Source organism: Oryzias latipes, chromosome 2 (genome assembly GCF_053564925.1).
Source record: "Oryzias latipes strain Hd-rR chromosome 2, Olatipes_Hd-rR_3.1".
Taxonomy (NCBI): Eukaryota; Metazoa; Chordata; class Actinopteri; order Beloniformes; family Adrianichthyidae; genus Oryzias; species Oryzias latipes.
In genome coordinates, this window is record NC_136238.1 from 29,769,615 (window position 1) to 29,795,710 (window position 26,096).

A 26,096-nucleotide genomic window follows, 5' to 3' on the forward strand; every position below is an offset into this window, starting at 1 on the left:
GTTTTTACATTAGGTGTGGATTTTGACTATTTTTTCTGAGGGGATTTTCATTTATGACCAACATTGTTTTTTTTTCTTTCTTTTCTTTCTCTGTGTCACTCTTGCCTGCACATAGACAATTTAGCTCTCACATGTTTAACTCTTGAGACCTTTTCTAACACTTTTAATCTGGTTCTCTTTCCGTGCACAGATGTTAATTCGTTATTGTGCACTTTTAATAGTTACTGTCTTTCTATTTTAGATGGAGTCTGTCCCATTAAAACTAGACTGGACCCTGTCACTAAGGTTTCCCCTTGGATAAATGACAGCATTCAGCGTCTAAAACGATCTTGAAGAAAATCAAACAGTTATGGAAAAGAACTCATTTACATGTTCATTTACTTCATCTGAAGGATCTTTTAGTTTCTTTTAACAACGCTGTTAGAGGTGCGAGGGCTGCTTACTTCACTAATCTCATTTCTAAAAGCAGAGGTAATCCTAAAGTGTTTCTATTCAACACCATTAGTGATGCTGTGATGACCAGTCCACCTGCCGTCCCCATCCATTCAAATGACAATTGTGATAGGTTTTTTTATTATTTTTTATTAACAAAGTCAGATCTGTGAGAAGCTCTCTGTGTCACACAGCTGGTCTTGGTTCAGTTCCTAGTCCACCTCGGCCTGTAATTTTAGGCTGCATTTACACTGCATGGTTCAAGTGACCCAATTCCGATAGCACAGATCGGATATGACATGTGACCATGTAAGCAGGACAAAAGCGCATTGATTCCTATTTTCTCTGTGATGGTGTGGCACCGTCAGATGGCGAGGTGTCAAAGTTCTTGAATAAAGAAAGAACCTCCTCACCTTGGCTCCTCTGCATCCTTTTCCGACGGGACTCCGTCACATTATGGTGTCAGAAGTGGGATCGCAGAGGAGACCACAAAAAGGTGAGGACGCAGAGGTGGGGAGGAAGATCTGCAGGCACAGCTCCATTCCAGGAAGTCAATCCTCAAAGGAAGAGGGGGTGGATCCGGGTGGCCTCGGCGGTGCATCAGGCCTGGCCAGGGGCCCTGAAAGACCTACGGCGTCCAACTCAGCGCCCATGACGAGCGGCGGACCTTGCGGACAGCAAGGGCAGACCGCCGGAGCACGGAGATGGCCGGAGGCGGGATGGGCACACTGCCTGGTTCCACTGCCGCCTACGCAGGCGTTGAAGGCCTGCGCGGAGATGGACAGGGGGCGGACCCACGTCTACCGGGTTGTCCACGGGGTGCTCCGGGAGAGGCGTAACATCTCGCCAGGAACTTGCTGTCGGTGGCTCCGATCGGCTAAGGTGCCATCCTTAGAGACACGCGGGGGCGTGTGGCCAATGGAAGGGCCTTTGCTGGGGCTGGGACCGACCAGAGCGGCGCACCAAGGAGCAGATCGGAGGGGTCCCGTCATGGAGCAGCTGCAGCCCGTGCATCCATCCGGCGTCGGGACGTGGGTGGAGGAGCACGAGCCAGAGGAAGGACCCGCTGATGCCTGGCCAATGGACTGCAGGGCCTCTACTTTGGACGAGGGGCGCCTGCTGAACTGTCTGGTGGATCGGCGTGCTGCCTGCACTGTGGCAGATGGCTGGAATGGATTGCCGCACATCGTCAATCCCCCGGAGGAGGGGGATGGTGTGACGGTGTGGCACCGTCAGATGACGAGGGGGGCCACACTGTGTTTCATTATTTGTGCATTTATGTATTTTATGTTTAAAATGACTACCTGTGGTGCCACCCGGAAGCTAATGGAGAGCAACGCCCAATGGGCGTGGCCTGTGGGAGCACCATAGGTAGTGAAATGAGGAGTGTGACGGAGGTGCCAAGCGCTGTGTGGCCCTGCGTGAAGCAATAGTGGTGTCAAAGTTCTTGAATAAAGGAAGAACCTCCTCACCTTGGCTCCTCTGCATCCTTTTCCGACGGGACCCCGTCACATAATGGTGTCAGAAGTGGGATCGCAGAGGAGACCACAAAAAGGTGAGGAGCAGATCGGAGGGGTCGCTGTCATGGAGCAGCTGCAGCCCGTGCATCCATCCGGCGTCGGGACGTGGGTGGAGGAGGGTTTAACTATTTCACTTGTTGAATAATGTTCCCACAAATATCAGAATATAAATGAAATTGAAATAAACATACACCGTACCAATGGCATCAACAAAGTCATCCAAGCATTGAAATGTTTGTTGTTCAGCTCACTATGACTACCAGACAAAACCCCCACCTGCACACAGTCACCTATTTAAATACCTCTTCCCATCTACCTACCTGGTAGATTAGGATTTACATTTTCCTTATACTGCCCCCTGCTGCTATGGAGTTGATCCTACCTGGAAGAATCCTCAAAATCAATGTTCAGGAGCAAAAATAAAGAAAATAGAAGACAAAAAGGCAGGATAGACAAATCTTAACAGTATTTATTGATCATTTTATTTTAGTGTAAACTTACACCAGAAAATATTCATAAGAATACTAATAAGGTACCAGAGTGAAAAGCAGCAGATTAAAAGGACTTAATAGATCAAATCTTAACGATACCTATCTCTACTAGATGTTAACTCTACTAAATGTTAGCTCTAATAATTCAAAAAAACTCATTTCTATTAACAGGTACATCTAAAATAATTCATTTTGTGAACAAGGTTTTACATATTTTGTCAGCAGTAAAACTCATTATCTAGTATCATTACACACAGATTGAAATGTATTGATACTTTACTTTGTTGCTTTTGATAATTGTGGCTTAGAGAAGATGAAAAGCAAAAAAGCTGTCCAAGAAAGTCAGGATAAGATTAGACAAGTCTTTATTGATCCCCAGAGGGAAATTCAGTTATTACAGCAGCAAAACAAGAAATATGGCAGTTAGAAAAACAAATAGTCAGTAAAAAATAAAATTGTAATAAAAGTGGAAGTAAAAGTACACGTCATAACTAAAGCAAACACCCCAGCAGTTTCAGCAGTCCTAACTGTGTCATTCTATAGTCTAACAGCTGTTGGGATAAAGGACCTCCTGTAGCAAATCATACATTAAAACAACCAAAGTTTTTTTTTTTCTTTTTGGAAAAATTCCTTTCTACACATTCAATACTCACTTTTGCCTTCCTCTGATGAAATTACTTCATCAATATGGCATGGAGGCCATCAGCCTGTGGCTCTATGTAGATGAAATGAAAGCTCAGGTTGCTATGGAGTTCATTAGAACATTGGGGTTTTACCCCAGGAGTTTTAAGCATTAAAAACTCACTTTAAAATATTTAATTTTCTAAGATACAGAACTTTTTCTAAAGTCTTCTGCTGTGGTACAGAGGTTGACCTCTTATCAGAAAATTTTTGAATTTAGAGTTTACACTAAATCCTTACATTTATTCATTCATTTTTTCCCCTTTCGGGGTCACAGGGCTGCCGGAGCCTATCCCGGCCACTTGGGCGTAGGCAGGGGACAACCTGGACAGGTCACCAGTCTGTTGCAGGGTAGAACATCCACAGTCACACACCCATTCACTCTCCCACTCACACCTATGGACAATTTAAAATCGACAAATAACCTATGAAGCATGTTTTTGGATGGTGGGACGAAGCCTGAGATCCTGGAGAGAACCCACGCATGCACGGGGAGAACATGCAAATTCCACACAGAGAGGTCCCCCATTGATGTCGTGTTTTTCATGTCCCCCCAGCTGGGACTTAAACCGGGGGCCTTCTTGCTGTGAGGCAAGAGTGCTAACCACTGCGCCACCATGCAGCCCTAAATCCTTACAATGTCAAAAAGTCTTACAAGTTCTAATGTGTCTTTTGAGATGAGATACATCACAAAAACTTTTTTTACATTCTTTACAAGAAAGAAAGCCCTAGTGGTCAAGGCAGAAGAGCACTATTTACTGGCGTACAGAAGAGAAGCGCCATCTTTTGAACTTGTCCGGACATCCCCTTACACTCACAATCAGCAGAGAAGCAGTTGCCAGAGGTGTGAAGCTGTAAGGATTCACTGTGTGTTTCCCCTTCTCTTTGTGTGCATTCTTGAGGAAATGTAAGTCGTTCCTGCTTCTCATTTATCAATAATTTTGTGATTTATTTTATATTATAAGATATTTATTTCATATTATAACATGTTGTGGAAGTTTGAGTTATTTGAATATCTGTCTTTAGTTCTACTTCTACATCATCCTACACACATGGATGAAGGCAACAGCTGCTGTAGTTCATCATCTTCCAACGTTGTTCAATAAAAGAAGAAACTTCAGTCTCTTCTCCAAGTGCCATGATTCTCTGACCGGAATCTTGTTCCATGATCTGCCTCCTCAACCACAAATCTTTAAGCGAGGCTCGACCCCCCTCGCACATCCTGTATGAGTTCTCATGTGTTTTTTGAGATGAGATATTTGACTAAAACTTTTATCACATTCTTGACAAGGAAAAGGCTTTTCTCCTGTGTGAATTCTCATGTGTATTTTGAGATGAGATATTTGACTAAAACTTTTATCACATTCTTTACAAGGAAAAGGCTTTTCTCCTGTGTGAGTTCTCATGTGTAATTTGAGATTAGATAAATCATGAAAACTTTTTTTACATTCTTTACAAGAAAAAGGCTTTTCTCCTGTGTGAGTTCTCATGTGTGTTTTGAGATGAGTTATTTGACTAAAACTTTTATCACATTCTTGACAAGAAAAAGGCTTTTCTCCTGTGTGAATTCTCATGTGTGTTTTGAGATGAGATATTTGACTAAAACTTTTATCACATTCTTCACAAGAAAAAGGCTTTTCTCCTGTGTGAGTTCTCATGTGTGTTTTGAGATTAGATGTTTGACTAAAACTTGTATCACATTCTTTACAAGAAAAAGGCTTTTCTCCTGTGTGAGTTCTCATGTGTTTTTTGAAATGAGATCCATCACTAAAACTTCTATCACATTCTTTACAAGAAAAAGGCTTTTCTCCTGTGTGAGTTCTCTTGTGTGTTTTGAGACTAGATGTATGACTAAAACTTTTATCACATTCTTTACAAGAAAAAGGCTTTTCTCCGGTGTGAGTTCTCATGTGTATATTGAGATGAGATCTGTCACTAAATCTTTTATTACAGTCTTTACACGGAAAAGGCTTTTCTCCTGTGTGAGTTCTCATGTGTGTTTTGAGATGAGACATATAATTAAAACTTTTATCACATTCTTTACAAGAAAATCGCTTATCTTCTGCATGGATTCTGATATGAATTCTGAACAGAGATATGTTACAAAAGCTTTTACCACATTCTCTACAGATATAACATCTTTCATCAGACCCAGTTTCCATGTAGTTAGTAATTATTCTTGAGTTTTTACCAGACGTGATAGAGGAAAGTCTCTCTTCTTTTGGAGATTGGTTGTATTTCTTACCCAGATTTGTTTTCTTTGGATTTTTTCTTACATCAGTGTTGCACAGACTTTCTGACATGTGAGAGCTGTCCACACTTTGGACATGACTTCTGTCTCTTTTCTTCCTCTGATCTCTGTTCTGTTGGTCTGTCTCTTCATCTGTAGTTGATGTTGATTCTGTCTCTTCATCTGTAGTTGATATTGATGCTGTCTCTTCATCTGTAGTTGATGTTGATTCTTCATGTTGGTTTCCTTCTTCATCCTGACTATCAGTTACATTAAAGCTCTGCTGATTGTTTAGATCTGCTTCAATGTTCTCATCTTCTTCATAAGTAGGAATCTCCATCAAGGTATCAGTCTCCTGCACAAGCTCAAGATGCTTTTCATCCTGATTGATGCAGAGTTCCCTTGGTTCCTCTTTAATCTGTGGTGATTCTGGTTTCCCCCATTTCTCTTCATTTTGTGGTGATTCTGGTTCCTCCTGTTCCTCTTTAATCTGTGGAGGTTCTGGTTCCTCGTGTTCTTCTTTAATCTGTGGAGGTTCTGTTTCCTTCTGCTCTTCTTTAATCTGTGGAGGTTCTGGTTTGTCCTGATTTTCTTTAATCTGTGGATGTTCTAGTTCCTGCAGTTCCTCTTTCATCTGTGGTGGTTCTGGTTCCTGCTGTTCCTCTTTAATCTGTGGTGGTTCTGGTTTCTCCTGTTGCACTCTGACATTTCTCTGCCGGTTGCAGAAATCTTCTTCAGTATCATAGTGCTGGGGGAAAACTTCAGGGACAAAAACACAGAAAGGAGCCTTATTCTTTAAAAGGACTTTACATCTTGTCAAAAAGCAATAAATATCAAAAACCTCGCAGTAAAAAAAAATGCATGAAAAGGTTTTGTTTTTAAATGTATCTACTCAGATGTCATTCAAAGTTAAGAAATTAAGAAGTGATTTTGGTCTTGAATTTATTTATAAGTTAAAAAAAAACACTCATGTTTTTGCAAAGAAGAAGAAACTAAATCAGATTGAGATCCGTAATTTGACTATAGCATATAAACAGACATGTATTTAAGTTTTAATAAATTATTACATTTGCTACAGGGATCTATGGGGGAAAAATCCTGTTAACAATACCAGTATGAACTAAAACCAAAACTTTATCGATTTGTATAACATCTTTCATTCCCGTTACGCACACAAATTGCTTATCATAAAATAAAATAGCAATAAAAAAATAATTAAAGAAGAAAACACAGGATAATAGTAATTATGTCAAGTCTTAACATTGTTACCTGGAATGTGCGTGGACTTGGCTTTGGGTCAAAGCGACTGAAAGTGTTAAACAACCTGACTGATCTTAAAGCAAATCTAGCTTTACTGCAGGAGAACCACTTATCTAAATCAGCTGATCATCTCTTGTGCTGCTAACAATTTCCATTCATGTATTCTGCTGGTTACAACTCCAAACAAAGATGAGTTTCTATTTTTAATTAATAAAAACATTTATTTTACTCATAAAGATACAGTTACTGACCAAAACATTTTGGTACGGCACTTTCGGTTCGGTTCACTCTTGTACTGTTTCGGTAGCCCCCCCCCAATGTGTTAACTGTGCAGAGGAGGTGGAACTAATGTTACTCGCGGTATTCCGTTGAGACTCTCAATGGTTTCTGCTCTCGCATGCCTATAGAAGGGGTCAGAGCATGGCCACGCACATCAAGCAAGCAGCAACAAGAGTGTTCTGTTTATGTAGCTCAGTTATGGAGGGTCTGAATGGTGCAATGAACCCCGAAGGAAGAGCCGTCTTCCACGGTCAGAAATGTCATTGCAGTTCAGGTTCAACAGCCAAAGTCTTCTTCTTTCTCTTTCGGCTTTTCCCATCAGGGGTCGCCACAGCGAATCATCCTTTTCCACCTCACTCTATCATGGACATCTTCTACCCTAACATTAGCCAACTTCATGTCCTCTGTTAAGACATCCATGTATCTCCTCTTTGGCCGTCCTCTTGCCCTCCTGCCAGGCAGCTCCATCTCCAACATCCTTCTACCAATATATCCACTATCCCTCCTCTGAACATGTCCAAACCATCTCAGTCTGGCTTCTCTGACTTTGTCGCTAACACAGGCAACATGAGCCGTCCCTCTGATGTACTCGTTCCTTATCCTGTCTAACCTGGTCCTGGTCACTCCTAAGGAGAACCTCAACATCTTCATCTCCGCTACCTCCATCTCAGCCTCTTGTCTCTGTCTCACTGCTACCGTCTCTAACCCATAGAGCAGAGCTGGTCTCACCACTGTCTTGTACACCTTTCCTTTGAGTCTTGCTGGCACTCTTCTGTCACACAACACTCCTGACACTTTCCTCCACCCGCTCCAACCTGCCTGCACTCGCCTCTTCACCTCTTTTCCACACTCCCCATCACACTGAACTGTTGACCCCAAGTACTTAAACTCCTGCACCTTCTTCACATCAGCCCCCTGTAACCTAACGCTTCTACCTTGATCCCTCTCGTTCAGACACATGTATTCTGTCTTACTACGACTGACCTTCATGCCTCATCTTTCCAGAGCAAACCTCCACCTCTCTAGCTGTTCCTCCACCTGCTCTCTACTCTCACTGCAAATTACAATGTCATCCGCAAACATCATTGTCCAGGGAGATTCCTGTCTTACCTCGTCTGTCAGCCTGTCCATCAGCATAGCAAACAAAAAAGGACTCAAAGCTGATCCTTGGTGTAGTCCCACCTCCACCTTGAACTCCTCTGTCTGACCTACAGCACATCTCACCACCGTCATACTTCTCTCATACATGTCCTGAACTACTCTGACATACTTCTCTGCCACTCCAGACGACCTCATACAGTACCACAGCTCCTCCCTCGGCACCCTGTCATACGCCTTCTCTAAATCTACGAACACACAATGCAGCTCCTTCTGACCTTCTCTGTACTTTTCCATCAACATTCTCAAAGCAAAAATGGCATCAGTGGTGCTCTTACGGGGCATGAAACCATACTGCTGCTCACAAATCCCCACCTTCTTCCTAAGCCTGGCTTCCACTACTCTTTCCCACAGCTTCATTGTGTGGCTCATCAACTTTATTCCTCTATAGTTGCTGCAGTTCTGCGTGTCACCCTTGTTCTTAAAGATCGGAACCAGAACGCTTCTCCTCCATTCCTCAGGCATCCTGTCACTCTGTAAAATCCCATTGAACAACCTCGTTAGAAATTCCACTGCTGTCTCTCCTAAGCACTTCCATACCTCCACAGGTAGGTCATCAGGACCAACGGCCTTTCCGCTCTTCATCCTTTTCAGAGCCTTCCTAACCTCATCCTTTCCAATCTCTGCTACTTCCTGCTCCACAACAACCACATCTTCCTCCCTTATTTCCCTGTCATTTTCCACGTTCATCAGCTCCTCAAAATACTCCTTCCATATTTTCTGTACACTCTCCTGGGTTGTTAGCACCTTTCCATCTCTGTCCTTAATCACCCTTATCTGTTGCACGTCCTTCCCATCTCTGTCTCTCTGTCTGGCTAGCCTGTACAAGTCCTTCTCTCCTTCCTTTGTGTCTAACCTGTCATATAGCTCATCGTAAGCTTTCTGTTTGGCCTTTGCCACCTCTCTCTTCACTCTACGCTGCGCTTCCTTGTACTCCTGTCTATCTTCCTCAGTCCTTTCTACATCCCACTTCCTTTTAGCCAACCTCTTCCTCTGGACGCAGTCCTGTACTTCCTCATTCCACCACCAAGTGTCTTTACCGTCTTTCCTCTTTCCAGATGACACACCTAGCACCTTCCTACCTGTTTCCCTGATAATCTCTGCTGTAGTTTCCCAGTCATCTGGAAGCTCATCCTGACCACCCAGGACCTGTCTCAACTTCTGCCTAATTTTCTCACAAGTTTCTTCATTCTGTAGCTTCCACCACTTGGTCTTCTTTTCTGTTTTCCCTCTCTTCTTCTTCCTGACCTCCAGAGTCATCTTACACACCACCATGCGGTGCTGTCTGGCTACACTCTCTCCTACCACCACTTTGCAGTCATTAATCTCTCTCAAATGACCTCGTCTACATAGGATGTAGTCCACCTGGGTACTCCTACCTCCACTTCTGTATGTCACTCTATGTTCCTCTCTCTTCTGGAAGTAAGTGTTGACTACAGCCATTTCTATCCTCTTTGCAAAGTCCACCACCATCTGTCCCTCCAGATTCCTTTCCTTCACACCAAACCTGCCCATCACCTCCTCATCACCTCTGTTGCCCTCACCAACATGCCCATTAAAGTCTGCTCCAATAACAACTCTCTCTCCTCTGGGGAAACTCTATATGACCTCATCCAGCTCACTCCAGAATCTCTCCTTCACTTCTAACTCACAGCCAACCTGTGGCGCATACCCACTGACTACATTCACCATCACCCCTTCAATTTCTAACTTTAGGCTCATCATCCTGTCTGAGACTCTTTTCACCTCTAAAACTCCCCCTTCAGGATCACTCCTACCCCGTTTCTCTTCCTATCAACACCATGATAGAACAGTTTGTATCCTCCTCCAATATTACGTGCCTTGCTGCCCTTCCACCTTGTCTCCTGCACACACAGTACATCTACCTTCCTTCTCTCCATCATGTCTGCCAGCTCTCTGCCTTTCCCTGTCATTGTGCCAACGTTAAGAGTCCCTATTCTCAAACCTATGTTCCTGCCTTTTCCCTTCTCTCTCTGGCCACGGACCCTTCTGCCTCCCCTCTTTCTTCGACCAACAGTAGTCAAATTTCCACCGACACCCTGTAGGTTAACAGCATCTGTGGCGGTCGTTGTTAACCCGGGCCTCGACCGATCCGGTATGTCTAAAGTGTTGTGGATGATTCGCATGGTTATTTTGGCAATTTTTACGCCGGATGCCCTTCCTGACGCAACCCTCTCTATTTATCCGGGCTTGGGACCGGCACAGAGGCAACTGGCTTGCAACCCCTGTGGCTAGATTGTTCAACAGCCACAGTGTTGGACAAAATTGTTGGTACCCCTCAGTTAAATAATAAATTCCACAATGCTTACTTGAAAGGTTCAAAAGTAACAATAAATTACAATGTATTGAAAATTAAATAATCAAAATCAGCCATTATGTTTGAGTTGTTGATTAACAGAATTATAAAAAATGTAAAAAACTAATGAAATGGGCTGGACAAAAATAATGGTACCTCTATAAAAGACTGAGAACTAATTGCCCAGGGGGGTCATGATAAACTTAGGTATGTCCTTTAATTGACAACACAGCTGTTTTCAAACCCATAATCAGTCAGTCTGCCTATTTAAAGAGAGACAAATAGTCAAGTTGCTGTTTGGTGAAAAGGTATGAACCAAAGTGAACATGGACAACAGAAAGCCAAGGAGAGAATTGTCCCAGGACATTAGAAACAAAATTATAGACAAACTATAGCCGCGTTTACATGGGCAAAAGTAATCGGAAAGAACGCCTGATCGGAAGAAAAATGTTTTGTTGTTTTGCAAAGCCCTGCATGTGTGAGAATTTCGGACTGTGAGCCGACCCGCCGCTCTGCGTTAGCGACTGCCGGACTCACGAGAACCAAGCAGAGCTCGAGCCACCAGCTCACACAGCGGCTTTATGGCGGTGTGTGAGCTTTTCAAAGCAGAAATGCCTCTCAGTCCTTAGAAATTGTTCAAACAATCACATGGATTTGTGTTTCCAGTCTCGTCCCGACAAAATAAAGGCTGATGTTATTCCCACACATTTACGTGCAGCCAAGATGCAGATTGCAGCATTTTTGTCCATCAAAAGGCTAAATGTTGTGAGGTCTTGTTAGCCTCTCCTAACAGTGGCTTCTTCCAGTTCCGTTCTTCGGTAACGTTTTATAATTAGAGTCCTTAATAGACTTTTTATAGGACATTACCAAGTCCTTAATAAACTATTTACAAAACATTAACAAGCACTAGAAATATCTTAGTAAGCTTCTTATAAGTACATTTATTAGCATGAATAAGTCCTTAATAAACTATTTATAAGACATTAACAAACACTAGTAAGGTTTTAGTAAGTTGCTTATAAGTACATTAATTAGCATTTGTTAATGTGTTACAACTGACTTACAAGTTGAATTAATCTGCTTATAAATATATTGACATGTCCCTTAATAAACAACTTATAAGACATTAACAAGGATGAGTAATGTTGTATTAAGATGCTTATAAAGACATTTATTAGTATTTGTTAATCCTGTTCACAAGCTATTTACAAATTGCTTGTGTGTGATTAATAAACATATTAACAGTGTTCTTATTAACAGTTTATTGAGTGTTTTGCAGCCCCCCAATCTAAAGCGTGACAAACCATTTATAAATTGCTTGTATGTGATTAATAAACATATTAACAATTCCCATGTCAAGCTGGACTCAAATTTTTTTAAGTCTGGCTGATGTGACTCAACCTCAATACTACACCACCTGGATGAACGAGAACCTTCATTGACAGTTTGAGTTTTTTGCTGCCTCCTAAGTGTGGGCTATGTTCTGCCACAAAGAACCACAAAGTACAGAATATGGAGAGGGTGGAGAGGGTGAGCAGCTTCAAGTGCCTTGGTGTAAACATCTCGGAGGACCTGACTTGGACTACTCACATTCAAACACAGGTTAATAAAGCAAGGCAAAGACTAAACCATCTGTGACAGCTGAGGAATTTCAGGGTCTCACCAGCAATCCTGAAAACCTTCTATTCCGGTGCCATAGAAAGTGTATTGACTCAGTGTATCTGAGTGTGGTATGGGAACAGCTCTAGTCAAGACTGCAAAGCCCTGCAGAGAGTTGTGCGCTTAGCTGAGCGCATTTCAGGGTCTACTCTCCCCTCCCTGCAGGACACCTACCTCAAACGCTACAGAAGTAGAGCTGCAAAGATCATCAAAGACTCCACCCACCCCAGTAATCATATTTTCACTCTGCTGCCATCTGGTAAGTGCTACCGTAGCCTGATGGCAAAGACAGAGAGACTCAGGAGGAGTTTCTACCCCCAGGCCATCAGGCTCTTAAACTCCAAACGGGTATCTTAATTATCTAAGTCTACAGTTTACATTCATGCACATTATTTTTGCGTTCCCCTGGAAACCAGGCAAACACAAACCCTCAATACTTGCAAAGATCTTATGGAGCCCCTCCTCTTATGGAGGAGGGGCTCCAGGGAGAGAGTGTAGAGCATGCCAGACAGAGCACAGCCCTGCCGTATGCCCAGAACCACTCTAAAAGTAGCACAAAGACTGCCGTTCACCTTCAGTACACTCTCAGCTTCGGCGTAAAATACTCTGATTTTAGCAATGAAACCAGCGCAGAACCCAAACTTCTCCATAACTTTCTAAAGGAAGCTGTGTTCAACGCGGTCAAAGCCTTTTCCTGGTCAAGAGAAATCAGACCTGTTCGTATGCCCAAAAGCTCAGAGACCTCCAAAACATCTCGAATTAAAAAGACATTATCGACCATGAGTCAACCTTGGACACAGTAGGTCTGGTCCCGGTGGATTATCTGCTCCATAGCATCCCTCAGCCTATTGGAGAGAGCGGTGTGACGGCTGAGAGAGTGGCGTGACGGTTTCAAACACGCCATTGATGGAGATGCCCTTCTCAACCAGCGTGTTCACCTGCTCCACCCTCTCCACAAACAAAACAATGGCTCCATTCATGCGAGCAGCAGATTTAATTGAAGCATGCCCGATAACTTCCCCCACGGCCAGAACCACATCCTCCACGCTGTGCAGGGAGCTGGCACCTGTTTTTTTTTTTTAAATTTATTTTATTTTTTTACTTGTCCTGTCCAACAGCTAGGCAGGCAGATGAGAGCTGAGGGCCTCTTGTGTTGGACATATTTTACTTTAACAAGAGGGGTTATTAATCTTCAGACAAACCAAAGGTATGAATGAATAAAAAGACATTATTTGCATTATTTTTCTCATGATGGGCACGTTTAAAAGAACACGTTTAAAACTGCACATCTGAGTATTCACTCAAATTGGGATGAATCGGGAACAGACAAAATAAATGCAGTTTGAGGAAGGTCTCTATTGTGACGCACCACATGCTCTGCTCTATTCTGATGCGTCCACTTACAGACAAACAGATCCATTAACATCTTCATCATACTTGTCTGAGCTTGATCTAAACTATGGCCATAAAGCTTCAATATTGCTCACCATTTTGGTTTCACCACTAATGTTAGTTTTAGGTTGGAAGGACTGTAAGCTAGAGGGAGAGGGTGTAAACAAAGGGATGATCGGACATCAGCAGAGGGTAACTACTGTGTCAATAGCCCCGCCTACAACTCAGAAGTTAATTTCTGATCAACTCCAAACCACTCTGCACAAACTGTCTTTAAACATCATCTCAAAGTGCTTTAACCCCAGTAATCAGTGCTTGCAGTTGTATTTTTTATTATTAATATGGACTTTTAAATTTGATCCAATAGGCGGTTGCTGTCATTGGTGAGGATGCATCATTCGTTGAAGGTCATGTGAATGTCCTGCATATCCAGTACAGCAAGGTGCGAGAGGATATATTAAAGAAGTACCCTTTCTTGAAGACAACCTCAGGGGTCAGTGACATTTTAAATCAGTTCTCAGCTTAAAATACATTTTGAATGTCAATATGAGCTGAGACATCTGCTAAAATGACCAATAACAGCTTTAACTCTATTGTAAAAACATTGTAATTTTCTAAACCCATATATAAATATATAGTCATTCAAGCCAAGTAATATTTATACAATGAGATCACTAAAGGGAAATGGCAATGAAAGAGGCAACAAAGAATATTAGAATGTTTTATGTCTTTTGTTTGTTTTAGATAAAGTGAATGATTAGTTTTCTATTTTTTTTTCCAATTTTCAGTTGTTTGATGATGTTGACCGAATGCATCCATCACCTGTCATTTTAAGCCAGCGCTTTAAGGACGGCGTTTACCAGTATTGTGCCAAAGGTGCTTGAGCTTGTTCAAAGAAAAGCTCCATTAGCCAAAGTCTCCAAAGAAGCAAGAGAAGAGATGCTTGCAGAGGATCTACTAGGTATTGACATAAACGTAATCCTTGGTAATCTTTTGTGTTTATAGTTCTTCTTTTTAGAATTCGTATCAATATTATCTTATCACATTTATGCATTTTATTATTTAAATTATGCATTTAAACTTGGTTATAAGTTTACTTTTTTATTATCTATTTTTAAAAAATGTAGAATGCAGTTGAAAGATTTACTTAAAATGAGGTCTACTGCTTCTTTTGTTAATGTCACAAGTTTTATTTCATGGTTTAAAAATGGTAACTGAAGTGCTATATGCTGTTTACATCTGATCAAATGTTAAGGTTATAGTTACAATGAATGCAATGTGAACTGAAGGAAAAATATAGATTTTTCATTATTGTAAAATTGCTAATAATTGTAAATATATGCATCATGTTGTGACATTGTGGAGCTTAAAACATTCATACTGTGAAATGTCAGAATTGTAATTGTTTTGAATGTTTAATAAATGTGATAAACAGTATACTGGTCTTTTAATGTGCTGTATCTGGTACAAATTTGCCATCAAAGGGTACAAAAGGCTTGTCACTGGGGCAGTACCCTTAAAAGAACAAATTTGTACCTTTTTTAAAGGTACATTATGGTACCATAGCACTATAAGGTACAATTTAGTCCACAGAGGTACATATTTGCCTTTGAAAGGTACATAATGAAAGGGTACAGATGCGCACCTATATGAAAGGGTACAACATTTGTACCCTTGAGGGTACTGCCCCAGTGACAAGCCATTGTACCTCTAAAGGTACAAATTTTGCACATTTTTTCTGACAGTGTATGTTTGTGGCTGTGATTCATGTTATAAAGGTCATTTTTCACATTCTGTACTTTGTGGTTCTTTATGGCAGAACATAGCCCACACTTAAGAGGCAGCAAAACACTCAAACTGTCAATGAAGGTTCTCGTTCATCCAGGTGGTGTAGTATTGAGGTTGAGTCACATCAGCGGACTTAAAAAAATGTAAATCCAGCTTGACATGGGAACTGTTAATATATTTATTAATCACGTACAAGCAATTTATAAATGGTTTGTAAAGATCAACCGCTATTTGGTCACCCTTTAGATTGGGGGGCTGCAAAACACTCAATAAACTGTTAATAATAACACTGTTAATATGTTTATTAATTACATACAAGCAATTTGTAAATAGCTTGTGAACAGGATTAACAAATGCTAATAAATATCTTTATAAGCATCTTAATACAACATTACTTATGCTTGTTAATGTCTTATAAGTAGTTTATTAAGGGACATGTAAATATATTTATAAGCAGATTAATTCAACTTGTAAGTCAGTTGTAACACATTAACAAATGCTAATTAATGTACCATAAATTCCGGACTACAAAGCGCACCCGATTATTAGCCGCACCCACCCATTTTCACGTGTTTAACTAATTTTATACATACACAAGCCGCGTCGGGGTACAAGCCGCATGAATTAGGCAACATTGTCATCCTAATTAGGCAACATTGTCATCCTGACGGATTACTTCCTGACTCAGAGTGTAAGTGTGATTTATTAGCACACAGTGGGTGGAGTCATTTTTGCCTCAGGCTCATGTTTTTGAGTCTATCTGCATCTGCCAAACAGTATGCACCTCTATTCTGTTCACAAGTTCCTCAGTTATGGTTTTTATTTTATTTTATTTTTTTTAACTTATTGACAATCTAGGTATCACACATAAAATTACAAACAGTAACCATATAATCAACATTACATCCCTCAGTTATAATGAGGAAATTTACATCCCCGATCCCCCATTTCCCATGAGTCTTAGGGGCTAAAGGCGGGGCCAACGCCCGGCTCGCCATTCTGTTGTACGTGTTTAAGAATGAGCAGCAGTGCATGGAGGGGTGAACGGGTAAAGCTCTCCTTCCGCTTGTGTCGCGGCAGCGTTATGGGAGTAACAGGGCTGGTTAAAAAACACTCTAGTAAAATAAAGCAGCAACGACTGAAAAGCGCGCGCCTCAGCGCGATACGCGCGCCTCCTCGCGGCGCGTGGGTCAGAAGTTTCCTTCCACAACAAACACTTGCTCCGCGGACGCCTCGAGTAAGCCCTGGCTGCAGCCTGCAGAATGGCTCGACGCCTCCGCGCTCCCGCGCACTCCTTGTCTCCCCTTCCTATCTACTCCGACAGCTCTGGCCAGCGCGGCTACAGGGAGGAGCGCTTCGTCCCCATTGCGCCGGTGGACGGAGCAAATCGTGTCTGTGCAGAGCAATCGGACTTAATACTGTACGTTTTGTGTATGAGGGGCGGATGCGTTGTTACGTGTGGGAGCCTTCAGACTGCCATCGGCCCCGCAGCTCACACGACACGCAGTCTCCAGCTCACACGGAGGCTGTGAGCGTTTCAATGCAAATCTCTGCTCAGTCCTTAGAAACCGTTAACACGACCACGCCAATTTGTGTTTCCAGTCGTGTCCCGACAAAATAAAGGCTGATATTATTGCCACATATTTACGTGCAGCCAGCCGAGTCACTATGACTCAGAGGTAAATGCACTCCTGAGCATGCGCTGTTCTCTCCGTCACGCAGCTGACCGGCTTTTCCAAACCCGTTTGATTTTTTCACGCTGCTTTTAACGATTGCTTTTAACTTGAAAGCTTCATCATATTGTAGCGGCGATCACGTGCACGTTGGGTCTAATGGCACCAAAGGATTCTGGGATGCGGCTGGACATGCGTGTTTCGTTTTGTTGAACCATGACTGAAGTGTCTAAGACCTGAAGTGAGGTCCATGCTGTTTGGCTGCTTAGAGGTGTGTTGAAAAATAAATGACTTGTGTTTGATGTTAGAGAATTCAAACCATTCACTGTGTCCAAAAATACGTACACGGCGGCCGCCAATAAAATCCAATAATTAGCCGCGTCACTGAATAAGCCGCAGGGCTGTAAGCGCAGGAAAAAAGTAGCGGCTTGTAGTCCGGAAATTACGGTACTTATAAGCAACTTACCAAAACCTTACTAGTGCTTGTTAATGTCTTATAAATAGTTTATTAAGGACTTATTCATGCTAATAAATGTACTTATAACAAGCTTACTAAGACATTTCTAGTGCTTGTTAATCTTTTGTAAATAGTTTATTAAGGACTTGGTTATGTCTTATAAATAGTCTATTAAGGACTATAAAGCGTTACCCGTTCTTCCACAAAAAAAGCACTGTCCACACGGATTAAATATGAAACGATGAGCGAACAGGCGCTTCATAATAGTCATAACACTAATAAAAAGCACATTTGGGAGATCGCCTCATATATTACCGAGCTGCTGCATAAATGTATGTGGCAGCAAAGGTTTGTTTACAACGGGACCCATTTCCCTTCCGGTATTTTTAACACTACTGCACATGCCCAAATGATTTATCCCGACCGAAAGTGTGACCCATGTGAACGTTTGTTCTAATCAGAAAAAGGTTTTCTGTGCCCATGTGCACGGTTGAATTTTAACCCGACCATTGATCAGATCAACATATTTTGCCCATGTAACCGCGGCTATTGTAAAGGTAAAGGCTATAAAACCATCTTTAAGCAGTATGAAGTTCCTGTGACGACAGTGGCACATATTTTCAGAAGTTTAAGACCCACGGGACAGTAGCCAACCTCCCTGGACGTGGCCGGAAGAGGAACCTTGATGACAAATTGAGGAGACGGATACTTGGAACTGGATCCAAAGAGCCCAGAACAACCTCCAAAGACATTAAAGGTGAACTGCTAGATCAAGGTACATCAGTGTCAGATTGCACCATTCATCATTGTTTGAGCCAGAGTGGACTTCATGGGAGACGACCAAGGAGGACACCACTGTTGAAAGGAAATCATAAAAAAGCCAGACTGGAATTTGCAAAAATGCATGTTGACAAGCCACAAAGCCTCTGGGAAAATGTCCTTTGGACAGATGAGACCAAACTGGAGCTTTTTGGTAAGGCACATCAGCTCTATGTTGGTGGACTCAAAAATGAAGCATCCAACCAAAAGAACACTGTCCTTACTGTGAAACATGGAGGAGGCTCAGTTATGCTTTGGGGCTGCTTTGCGGCATCTGGCACAGGGTGTCTTGAAGTTGTGCAAGCTCAAATGAAATCTCCAGATCATCAAGGCATTCTGGATAGAAATTTGCTGCCTGATGTCAGAAAGCTTGGTCTCAGTCGCAGGTCATGGGTCTTCCAACACGACAACCATCCAAAAAAAAACAGCCAAAAGAACCCCAAGAATGGCTAAGAGAAAAGCGTTGGACTATTCTGAAGTGGCCTTCTATGAGCCCAGATCTGAATCCCATTGAACGTATGTGGAAGGAGCTGAAACATGCCATTTGGAGAAGACACCCGCCAAACCTGAGACAACTGGGGGGTATTCCAGAAAGCATGTTTAAACTACCCTGACTTTAATCCTGAACTCTGGCTGAAATCCGCCTGAACTTGCTTACTCTGGGTGTGTCGTTTCCAAAAGACCGGATATGAGTTAGCGTAATTACGATCGACTTGGTAACCCTGGGTAAATGCACGTGCACAGCAAGTACATAAAGACATTCTCAATGGATCGCCAATTTCCGGAGTCTGGAGGGCTGGGGCCTGGGCTTGCTCCGGGTGGGGGGATTTCTGGCTTCTCTCCCTCTGTGTGGGGCGGTGTGAGGCCTTGGGGATTGGTGCTTCGGGGGATGGGACCCCTGGAGTGAGGGGACCTGGGGCCTATGCTGGGGGACGGCTGTTTGACCACCCAGAGACAGTCTACAAGCTGTCCCCGACTTATCCTCTTCCTCATGTAATCTCTTATTAATGTAATGGGGCAGGGGGGTTCAGCCTGCGATGCACTTTGGAGGGAGGAGTTACTTGGCAGTGGTCCCCCTCCCATGGTTGCCGTATGGAATACCCCCCCCCTCGGTTTTATTTGCACTTTAAACATGCAGGGTTGCCCACTCCTTCCCTCTCTTTTTACTATATTTATTGAGCCCCTAGCTGGGCAGTGGCCAGATCTAGCTTGTAGCTGTACTAGAATGGAGTAGTAAGGCGTCTCCTTCCCTCCACTAGCCTGGGTGTGCACCTCGGGCAAGTGCTAGTACACCCATAGCCTCCGTAATCAGGGTAACGATAAATCTTTCAAACCCGTAAATGTCTGCATGGGTTCCATCGATTTCTGGTCAGCATCATGTTTCGGTGACATGTGCCACTGGGCGTATGAACCTCCTCCTGAGGTCACCGGCCAACATATTTCTCGTGCCTCCGAGGAAGGTTTTTGAGCCAGAGGCTAGGACAAGGACAGTCTGATATAAAACTTACGACCCGTGGACCTCGCTGTTACCATCCCAGCTTGCTAGGCCATGACAGATGAACCACGGGTGTAAAGGGTGGGGCCAGGACTGCGCACACTGCACTTAACCTTAAAATCCCACTGCGCAGGCTCGAAGGACAAGTCCACGTCCATTTGCCACTTACTCCTCAAGTCCTGTAGCGATGGGAAATTGGCAAAAACGGCAGGTGGAAAATGCCACTGGCAGCCGCTGCTCCAATCCTGCATGCCGAGGGTTCAGGATATTGGTCGCCTGTTGCTGAAGCAAGGAGATGACAGCAACACCCTGAACGACCAAGCAGTCTTTTTTAGGGACGCACTGCTTGCTCCATATGGAGAGGGGCCTAGAAAAGGTGGCCTAAACAATGCTCATCTCCTCCCATACCCTGTTGGCTGGCCACGGTCAACGGGCCTCTTCGACGCGGTCAAACATCAATGAAAAAAAGGTTCCCACCTACCTCAAAATGTGTAAAAGGATTAAAAGTAGCATGTTGGAACGTCAGAACCATGCTGGACGCAGGCAGTCGTCCTGAACGTCATTCTGCTCTCATTGCGCATGAGCTATCAAGACTCTCCACTAGCCGCGGTTACATGGGCAGAATATCTTGATCGGATCAATGGTCGGGTTAAAATTCACCCGTGCACATGGGCACAGAAAACCTTTTTCCGATTAGAACAAACGTTCCCATGGCTCATACTCTCGTTCGGAATGAATCATTTGGGCATGCGCAGTAGTGTAAAAATCACCCGGATGCGGATATAGGTCCCGTTGTAAACAAACCGCTTCCACAGACATTTATGCAGCAGCTCGGTAACATCTTTCAAACGTGCTTTTATTAATGTCATGAATATTATGAATTGCCTGTTCGCTCATCGTTATATTTAATCTGTGTGGTCAGTGCTTTTTTGTGGAAGAATTAAGATGGACGAAAGCTTAGGACAGACTAACACGGGCTAACATCATTAGCCTGATGGATGGACACAAAATCCAGGACCGTGCAAGAAACGCAGCAATCTGCAGCTTTCTAAGGACTGAGTGACATTTATTTTCTGCTCTGAAAAGTTCACACAGACCGCCCCAAAGCCACTCTGTGAGCTAGCGGCCCGAGCTCTGTTCGAACACGATTCCTCCTGAGTCCTGCAGCCGCTAACCCAGAGCGGCGGGACGGCTCGCAGTCTGAATTCTCCCACACATAACAAAACAACAAAACGCACACGTAAAAAAGCCCCCCCCCCCCCCCCCCCCCCCCCCCAACACAAAATTATTAATCCAGCTGCTCTGCTCATTTGGGTGCCAGTGGACCGAGTGAGCGTCAGGGGGACCAAAGCGCTGCTTCCCCGCATCTCCCTAATGAGGGGTGTAAGAGAGGGGAGAGCCAGCGGGGCGAGAGCGGAGCGGCGCTTTTCAAGGGGCGTCCGCAGAGCTGGTCGGTCCCGTATGCGCTCCAAAGCTTTCTCTCAGCGAAACACCGTCTATGCGTGACGTAAACCAGAGCAGCAGTGACACACGATCGGAATGACCGTTTACATGCTCCACGATCGGATAAATGATCGGTATAACCCACCTATCTCGATCGGAAAGAAATTCTGATCCGAATGAGTCTGACCGGGGCAGAGTATTCCGAACGGGGCGTTTACATGACGCATTTTCTTTCCGATCAGGCGTTCATTCCGATTACTTTTGCCCATGTAAACGCGGCTATTGATGTTGAAGCCCTTAGTGAAGTCTGATTCCCAGGGGAAGGCGGTCTTAGAAAGAATAGCGCAGGTTACACCCTCTTTTGGTCTGGCAAACCGGTAACAGAGAGATCGACAGACTATGGACCCTTTTTATTTTTCCCCTACAGCATTATTTTATAATAAAAAATAAATCAAAAAATCAAAAAATATAAATAAAACAAATGATTAATCAATTATTGAAAATGGTTAAATTGATCGACGTTTAATGATATTACTTCACTTGCTCCAAAAATTGATAAATTGATTCAAAAATCTTTCCTAATGTAGCATAATTTTGCACGTTTTTAACTTTTGATACTTGATGAAATTTTGCAATGAAAATTCCTGAAACAGTGTTGTGTATTTTACTGATATAGTATTATGTTTTAAGCATATGAATGACTTTTCTAAGTAACATAATCTGCATATATTTTAGATCAGTGTTTTTCAACCAGTGTGCCGCGGCACACTAGTGTGCCGTGGGAGATGGTCGAGTGTGCCGTGGGAAATTGCCCTCATTAACTGAAAAATTTAACATTTCCCATCTCCAGGATTTCAGCTCTCTGTTCATCCAAACAGGCCCTGATAAAACACTGAGGAGTTAGGAATATAAAAGATCGTAAAATACTTTTTCTTTGCGTTTATTTTATTTTATTAAAGACATTTTGATAAGAATGACGTACCGCGATTCAGCTGCAACTCCGGCTGTATTTTGGAAAAGTCCCGTCCTTTTAACTGTCTCCACCAATCATTCTTGGGGAGCTTAATCACATGTCATCAGTCTGACCAATCAGAAGTGGTTAAAGTCTTCACTTCCTTGTCCCGATTTAGCTCGTAAAGTCGCTCAGTTCTAACAAAAATACCAGCCAAAGCTCGTCTTTATCGGTGCAGCTTTCCACAGAATCCGATGTCAGACCGTGGAACAAGTGAACAAAACAATGAAGCTCAGAGACGCGATCTCCGCCGGCCGTTTAATGCACTACATCTCCCATGATGCATTGGGTTGTGAGAGTGACAGCGCTCAAGGAGATCTGTTGTTAAACGTCTTGAAATCAACGAACACACATCAAACTGTTTTTACATCTTCTAACTTAACTTTTATTGCATCTTTTAGAAAAAAACAGCTGCAGTTTCAAGCTTTTTCTGCCACAATTATCTCAAAAATGCATGTGAGATTGTGGAGGGGCCGTAGATCAATACAGACTGAGTTTCTCCGTTTTTTTTTTTAATTTTTGGATCCTGGTGTGCCGCGGGATTTTTTTTAAGGTTAAAGTGTGCCGTGGTTCAGAAAAGGTTGAAAAACACTGTTTTAGATAACTGATCTGCATTTGCCATGTTGATTTCTAAAATAGTTCTTTTTTTACATAATAATTAAGTAATTCATCTTTGTCATGTGTTTTATTGATACTTTATGATTCTTAATTCTTTCTGATAAAAGCTAGGAACCGTATATTGATAAATCATGTGATAAAATGGTTATAGTATAATGGGGTGGGATTATATAAATTGGCTTCCTTCCACTCCCTTTCAAGTAATATTAATTAATACGTCTAACTATCCAAAGTTTGATTAGTTACTGTATGAATGTATAACTGATGTTTGTATTGCTTTTGTGTATTATTTCTAGTTAATTGCTTGAAATAAACCATTTCAAATCAAAAATTAAAAATCAAGGTGGAGCGCCAAAGAAGAAATTGAACATCAGCGGCTTACAGTCAGCTGAAACCAAGGCAAAATTCCAAGCAAGTCTACAGTCTAGGCTTGAAGACACCAGCCGCCCAAGTGATCCCTACCGTGAACCACTCTGGGAGCAACTCAAACTTGTTATTCTGCAATCCTCTGAGAAAGTACTTGGATTCTCCAGAATAAAGAACAAAGACTGGTTTGATGAAAATGATCCGGTAATCCAGGAATTGCTTGCAAACAAGAGCGCAGCTCATCGGGCTCATCTAGCCCAGCCGTCTTGTACTGTGAAGAAGGCTGCCTTTCGTCATGCGTGCAGCAACACCCAACGCAAACTCAGAGAAATCAAGAACGAGTGGTGGACCATCCTTGCAGACAGAACTCAGCACTGTGCAGACACTGGTGACTTCAAAAGCCCTTAAGGCAGTGTATGGGCCCATGCACCAAATCCTGAGTCCCTTGCGCAGCCCAGACGAACGGAAGCTTCTAGCAGACAAGACTTCCATCTTGGATCGCTGGACTGAACACTTTTGAGCTCTCTACGGCGGTGATCGCGTGGTCGGCGTGACAGCAATTCTCCGTATTCCCCAGTAACCATTTAAGAAAGAACTGGTTGAGGCGCCTTCTATGGAAGAGACCTTAAAAGCCATTAAGCAACTGAAAAATGGCAAGGCAGCAGGAGTTGACGGCATCCCACCAGAGTTATGGAGCACAACTGACATGGTGTTTGTCCTCTGACAGCTTCAAGAAAAGTGTCGTGAGCAGAACAAGGCAGTCTATGTAACCTTTGTCGACCTGACCAAGGCGTTTGACACTGTGAGCCGAAAGGGCCTGTGGCAGATCATGAACGATCAGATCAGGCTCAAAAGTGACCTTTCAGTAACTTTCCCCATCATCAACGGCCTAAAACAGGGCTGTGTCTTGGCACCCACTCTTTTCACGATCTTCTTCAGCACGATGCTGAAGCAAGCCACTGATGGCCCTGATGACGAGGATGCCGTGTACAATCGCTACCGCCTCGATGGCAGCTTGTTCAACCTGAGACGACTGAAGGCTCACACCAAGACCAGATGCAGATGATCAGTGACCTCCTCTTTGCAGATGACGCAGCACTCCTAGCTCACTCTCAGAGGGGACTTCAGCGATTAACTTCCTGCTTTGCAGATGCTGCCAAGCTCTTCGGACTTGAAGTTAGTCTAAAGAAGACAGAGGTCCTCCACCAGCCAACACCTCGGGAAGTGTACCAGCCTCCCCATGTCTATATCGGAGAGACAGAACTGAAAGCTGTCCAGCAGTTTACCTACTTGGGGTGCACAATTACCTCAGATGCCAGGATCGACAAAAAGTTAGACAACAGGCTCGCCAAGGCGAATAGTGCCTTTGGCAGACTCCACAGTCGGGTGTGGAACAACAATCACCTAAAGAGACCCACCAAGATCAGTGGCCTGTTTCTGAATAGAGGTGTGCCGTGGAGCAGCGTGGTAGAGATACACAGAACGGGGCAGGAAAAGTTGGCTTTTCTTGTTGTGCGAGTTACGCCACTGTTTGTGAATGGGCTGTTGAAGCTTGGGCTCACGTGTCTGCTTGGAGCAGCAGAGCAACTAGACAGACTCTGACAATGACAAAAGGGAACCTGACGTGTTAAAAATTGAGTGCGACGGTTGTTTCCAGATAAAGAAGAAGAGGACTTTGATGGATTTTTGGGTGTTGATTCATAACTGAAAAATGAAAAAATAAATCACAACCAACTTAGATTTGCTCCAAAAGCCTCTGTAAACACACAGTGTGTGTTTGCTCAAGCCGGTGTGTGCATCTGCAGGAAGGAGGGAGGGAGACACTAAGCGCAAGTGACTTTGTGAGCATTCAGTTTGTGTTACTCAATTATGGAGAACAGTATTAATAAGGGTTTCCTCTAAAAGATCAGAGTCTGGTTCTTTTATTAACCAACTCTGGAGGCTCTGAGGGTCAGAAAAGGGCGTTAACGTACCCGCGCATTAACACGCCTTAAAACAGAAAGATTGATTTGTTATTTCTAACTACAGTATTAATATGTCCAGGCTTTGTCTGTTTCATTCTACAGCATGTTCATATTTGTTTAATTTTGACATTATTTATTTATTAGAGAGCAAAATGTTATACATTATTTAAGGTTTAAAATGATTTATTCAGGATTAATATCTCTGTTTATTTTTATTCATTATAATATCGAAAATACAAGGTAAATGTGTAAAAGTTTAGCTTTAGTGTGTTCAGTAAATGTTTATCTTGTTGTTCGGCCCGAAACCTAAAGAGTGTTTTTTATTTAGGCCACTTGATGTGCGACTGAGTTCAGATAATAATCCAGATAGCAGCTCAGACGACAATAAAAAAGACGTTCATGGATCTATGTGTCTGCAGGTGATGGATGCAGCAGTGAACGTACCAACTATGTTGAGCTGCAGCTGCGGGTTCCAGCTGCTATCTATCAGTCTGCGCTGACGACAGAGCTCCTCCTCGTTCTGGACGATGGTTCCTTCAGCAGCAGAAAGTTGTTCTCTGACAGAACCTTCCTGAGGTTCTGAAGACATGGTTCCTGCTCCGATCTTCAGCTCCAACTCCCACAAACACCGCCGTCCTCTTCACTGCAGCTCCGATCGATCATCTGCTAGTCTCACAATCACAGAGAAAAGGTCCAAACAGAAACTTTTCTCCTGGTTGGAGATTTTCCTGAAAGTTCCTGTGATCCTGCAGGAGTCAGTTCTGCTCAGCCTGCAGACCAGAACAGAAAAGACTCTGGAAGCTTCCACATGTGAAACTTCAAGACAAAGAATCCAAACAACAACATCTGATTGGTTGACTTTTGGAGGGAAAGCTGCAACAGTCTTCTGTGATTGGTTCAGCTGTCCCTGCCCCCTCTAGTCCACTGCACAGGGGGCAACATTCCAGGGGGGGTTGGTAATCTCCTCCTTCTATTGTTTCTGCCCCACTGGCTCTTTCAAAATAAAGGCTTGTTGTAGCAGAAACCTGAATGGAACATCAGA

The 26,096-nt window shown here is 43.2% G+C and overlaps 3 protein-coding genes across 5 annotated transcripts in view; 2 read left to right on the forward strand and 1 right to left on the reverse strand.

Annotated features, from left to right (window-relative positions):
• Window positions 1-26,096, forward strand: part of LOC144986832 (NACHT, LRR and PYD domains-containing protein 12-like) — a 457,161-nt gene that overhangs the window by 271,291 nt on the left and 159,774 nt on the right. The window lies entirely within an intron of this gene.
• LOC144986638 (uncharacterized) overlaps window positions 1-26,096 on the forward strand; it is a 337,370-nt gene that overhangs the window by 214,381 nt on the left and 96,893 nt on the right. The gene's annotated exons all lie outside the window — the stretch shown is intronic.
• LOC144987238 (uncharacterized) lies at window positions 2,792-25,982 on the reverse strand. Its single transcript, XM_078936393.1, has 2 exons — window positions 25,499-25,982; window positions 2,792-6,113 (listed from the first exon to the last, which is right to left on the reverse strand). Exons 1-2 carry the CDS (start codon window positions 25,641-25,643, stop codon window positions 4,303-4,305), a joined length of 1,956 nt encoding a protein of 651 aa, XP_078792519.1. The 5' UTR covers window positions 25,644-25,982; the 3' UTR covers window positions 2,792-4,302.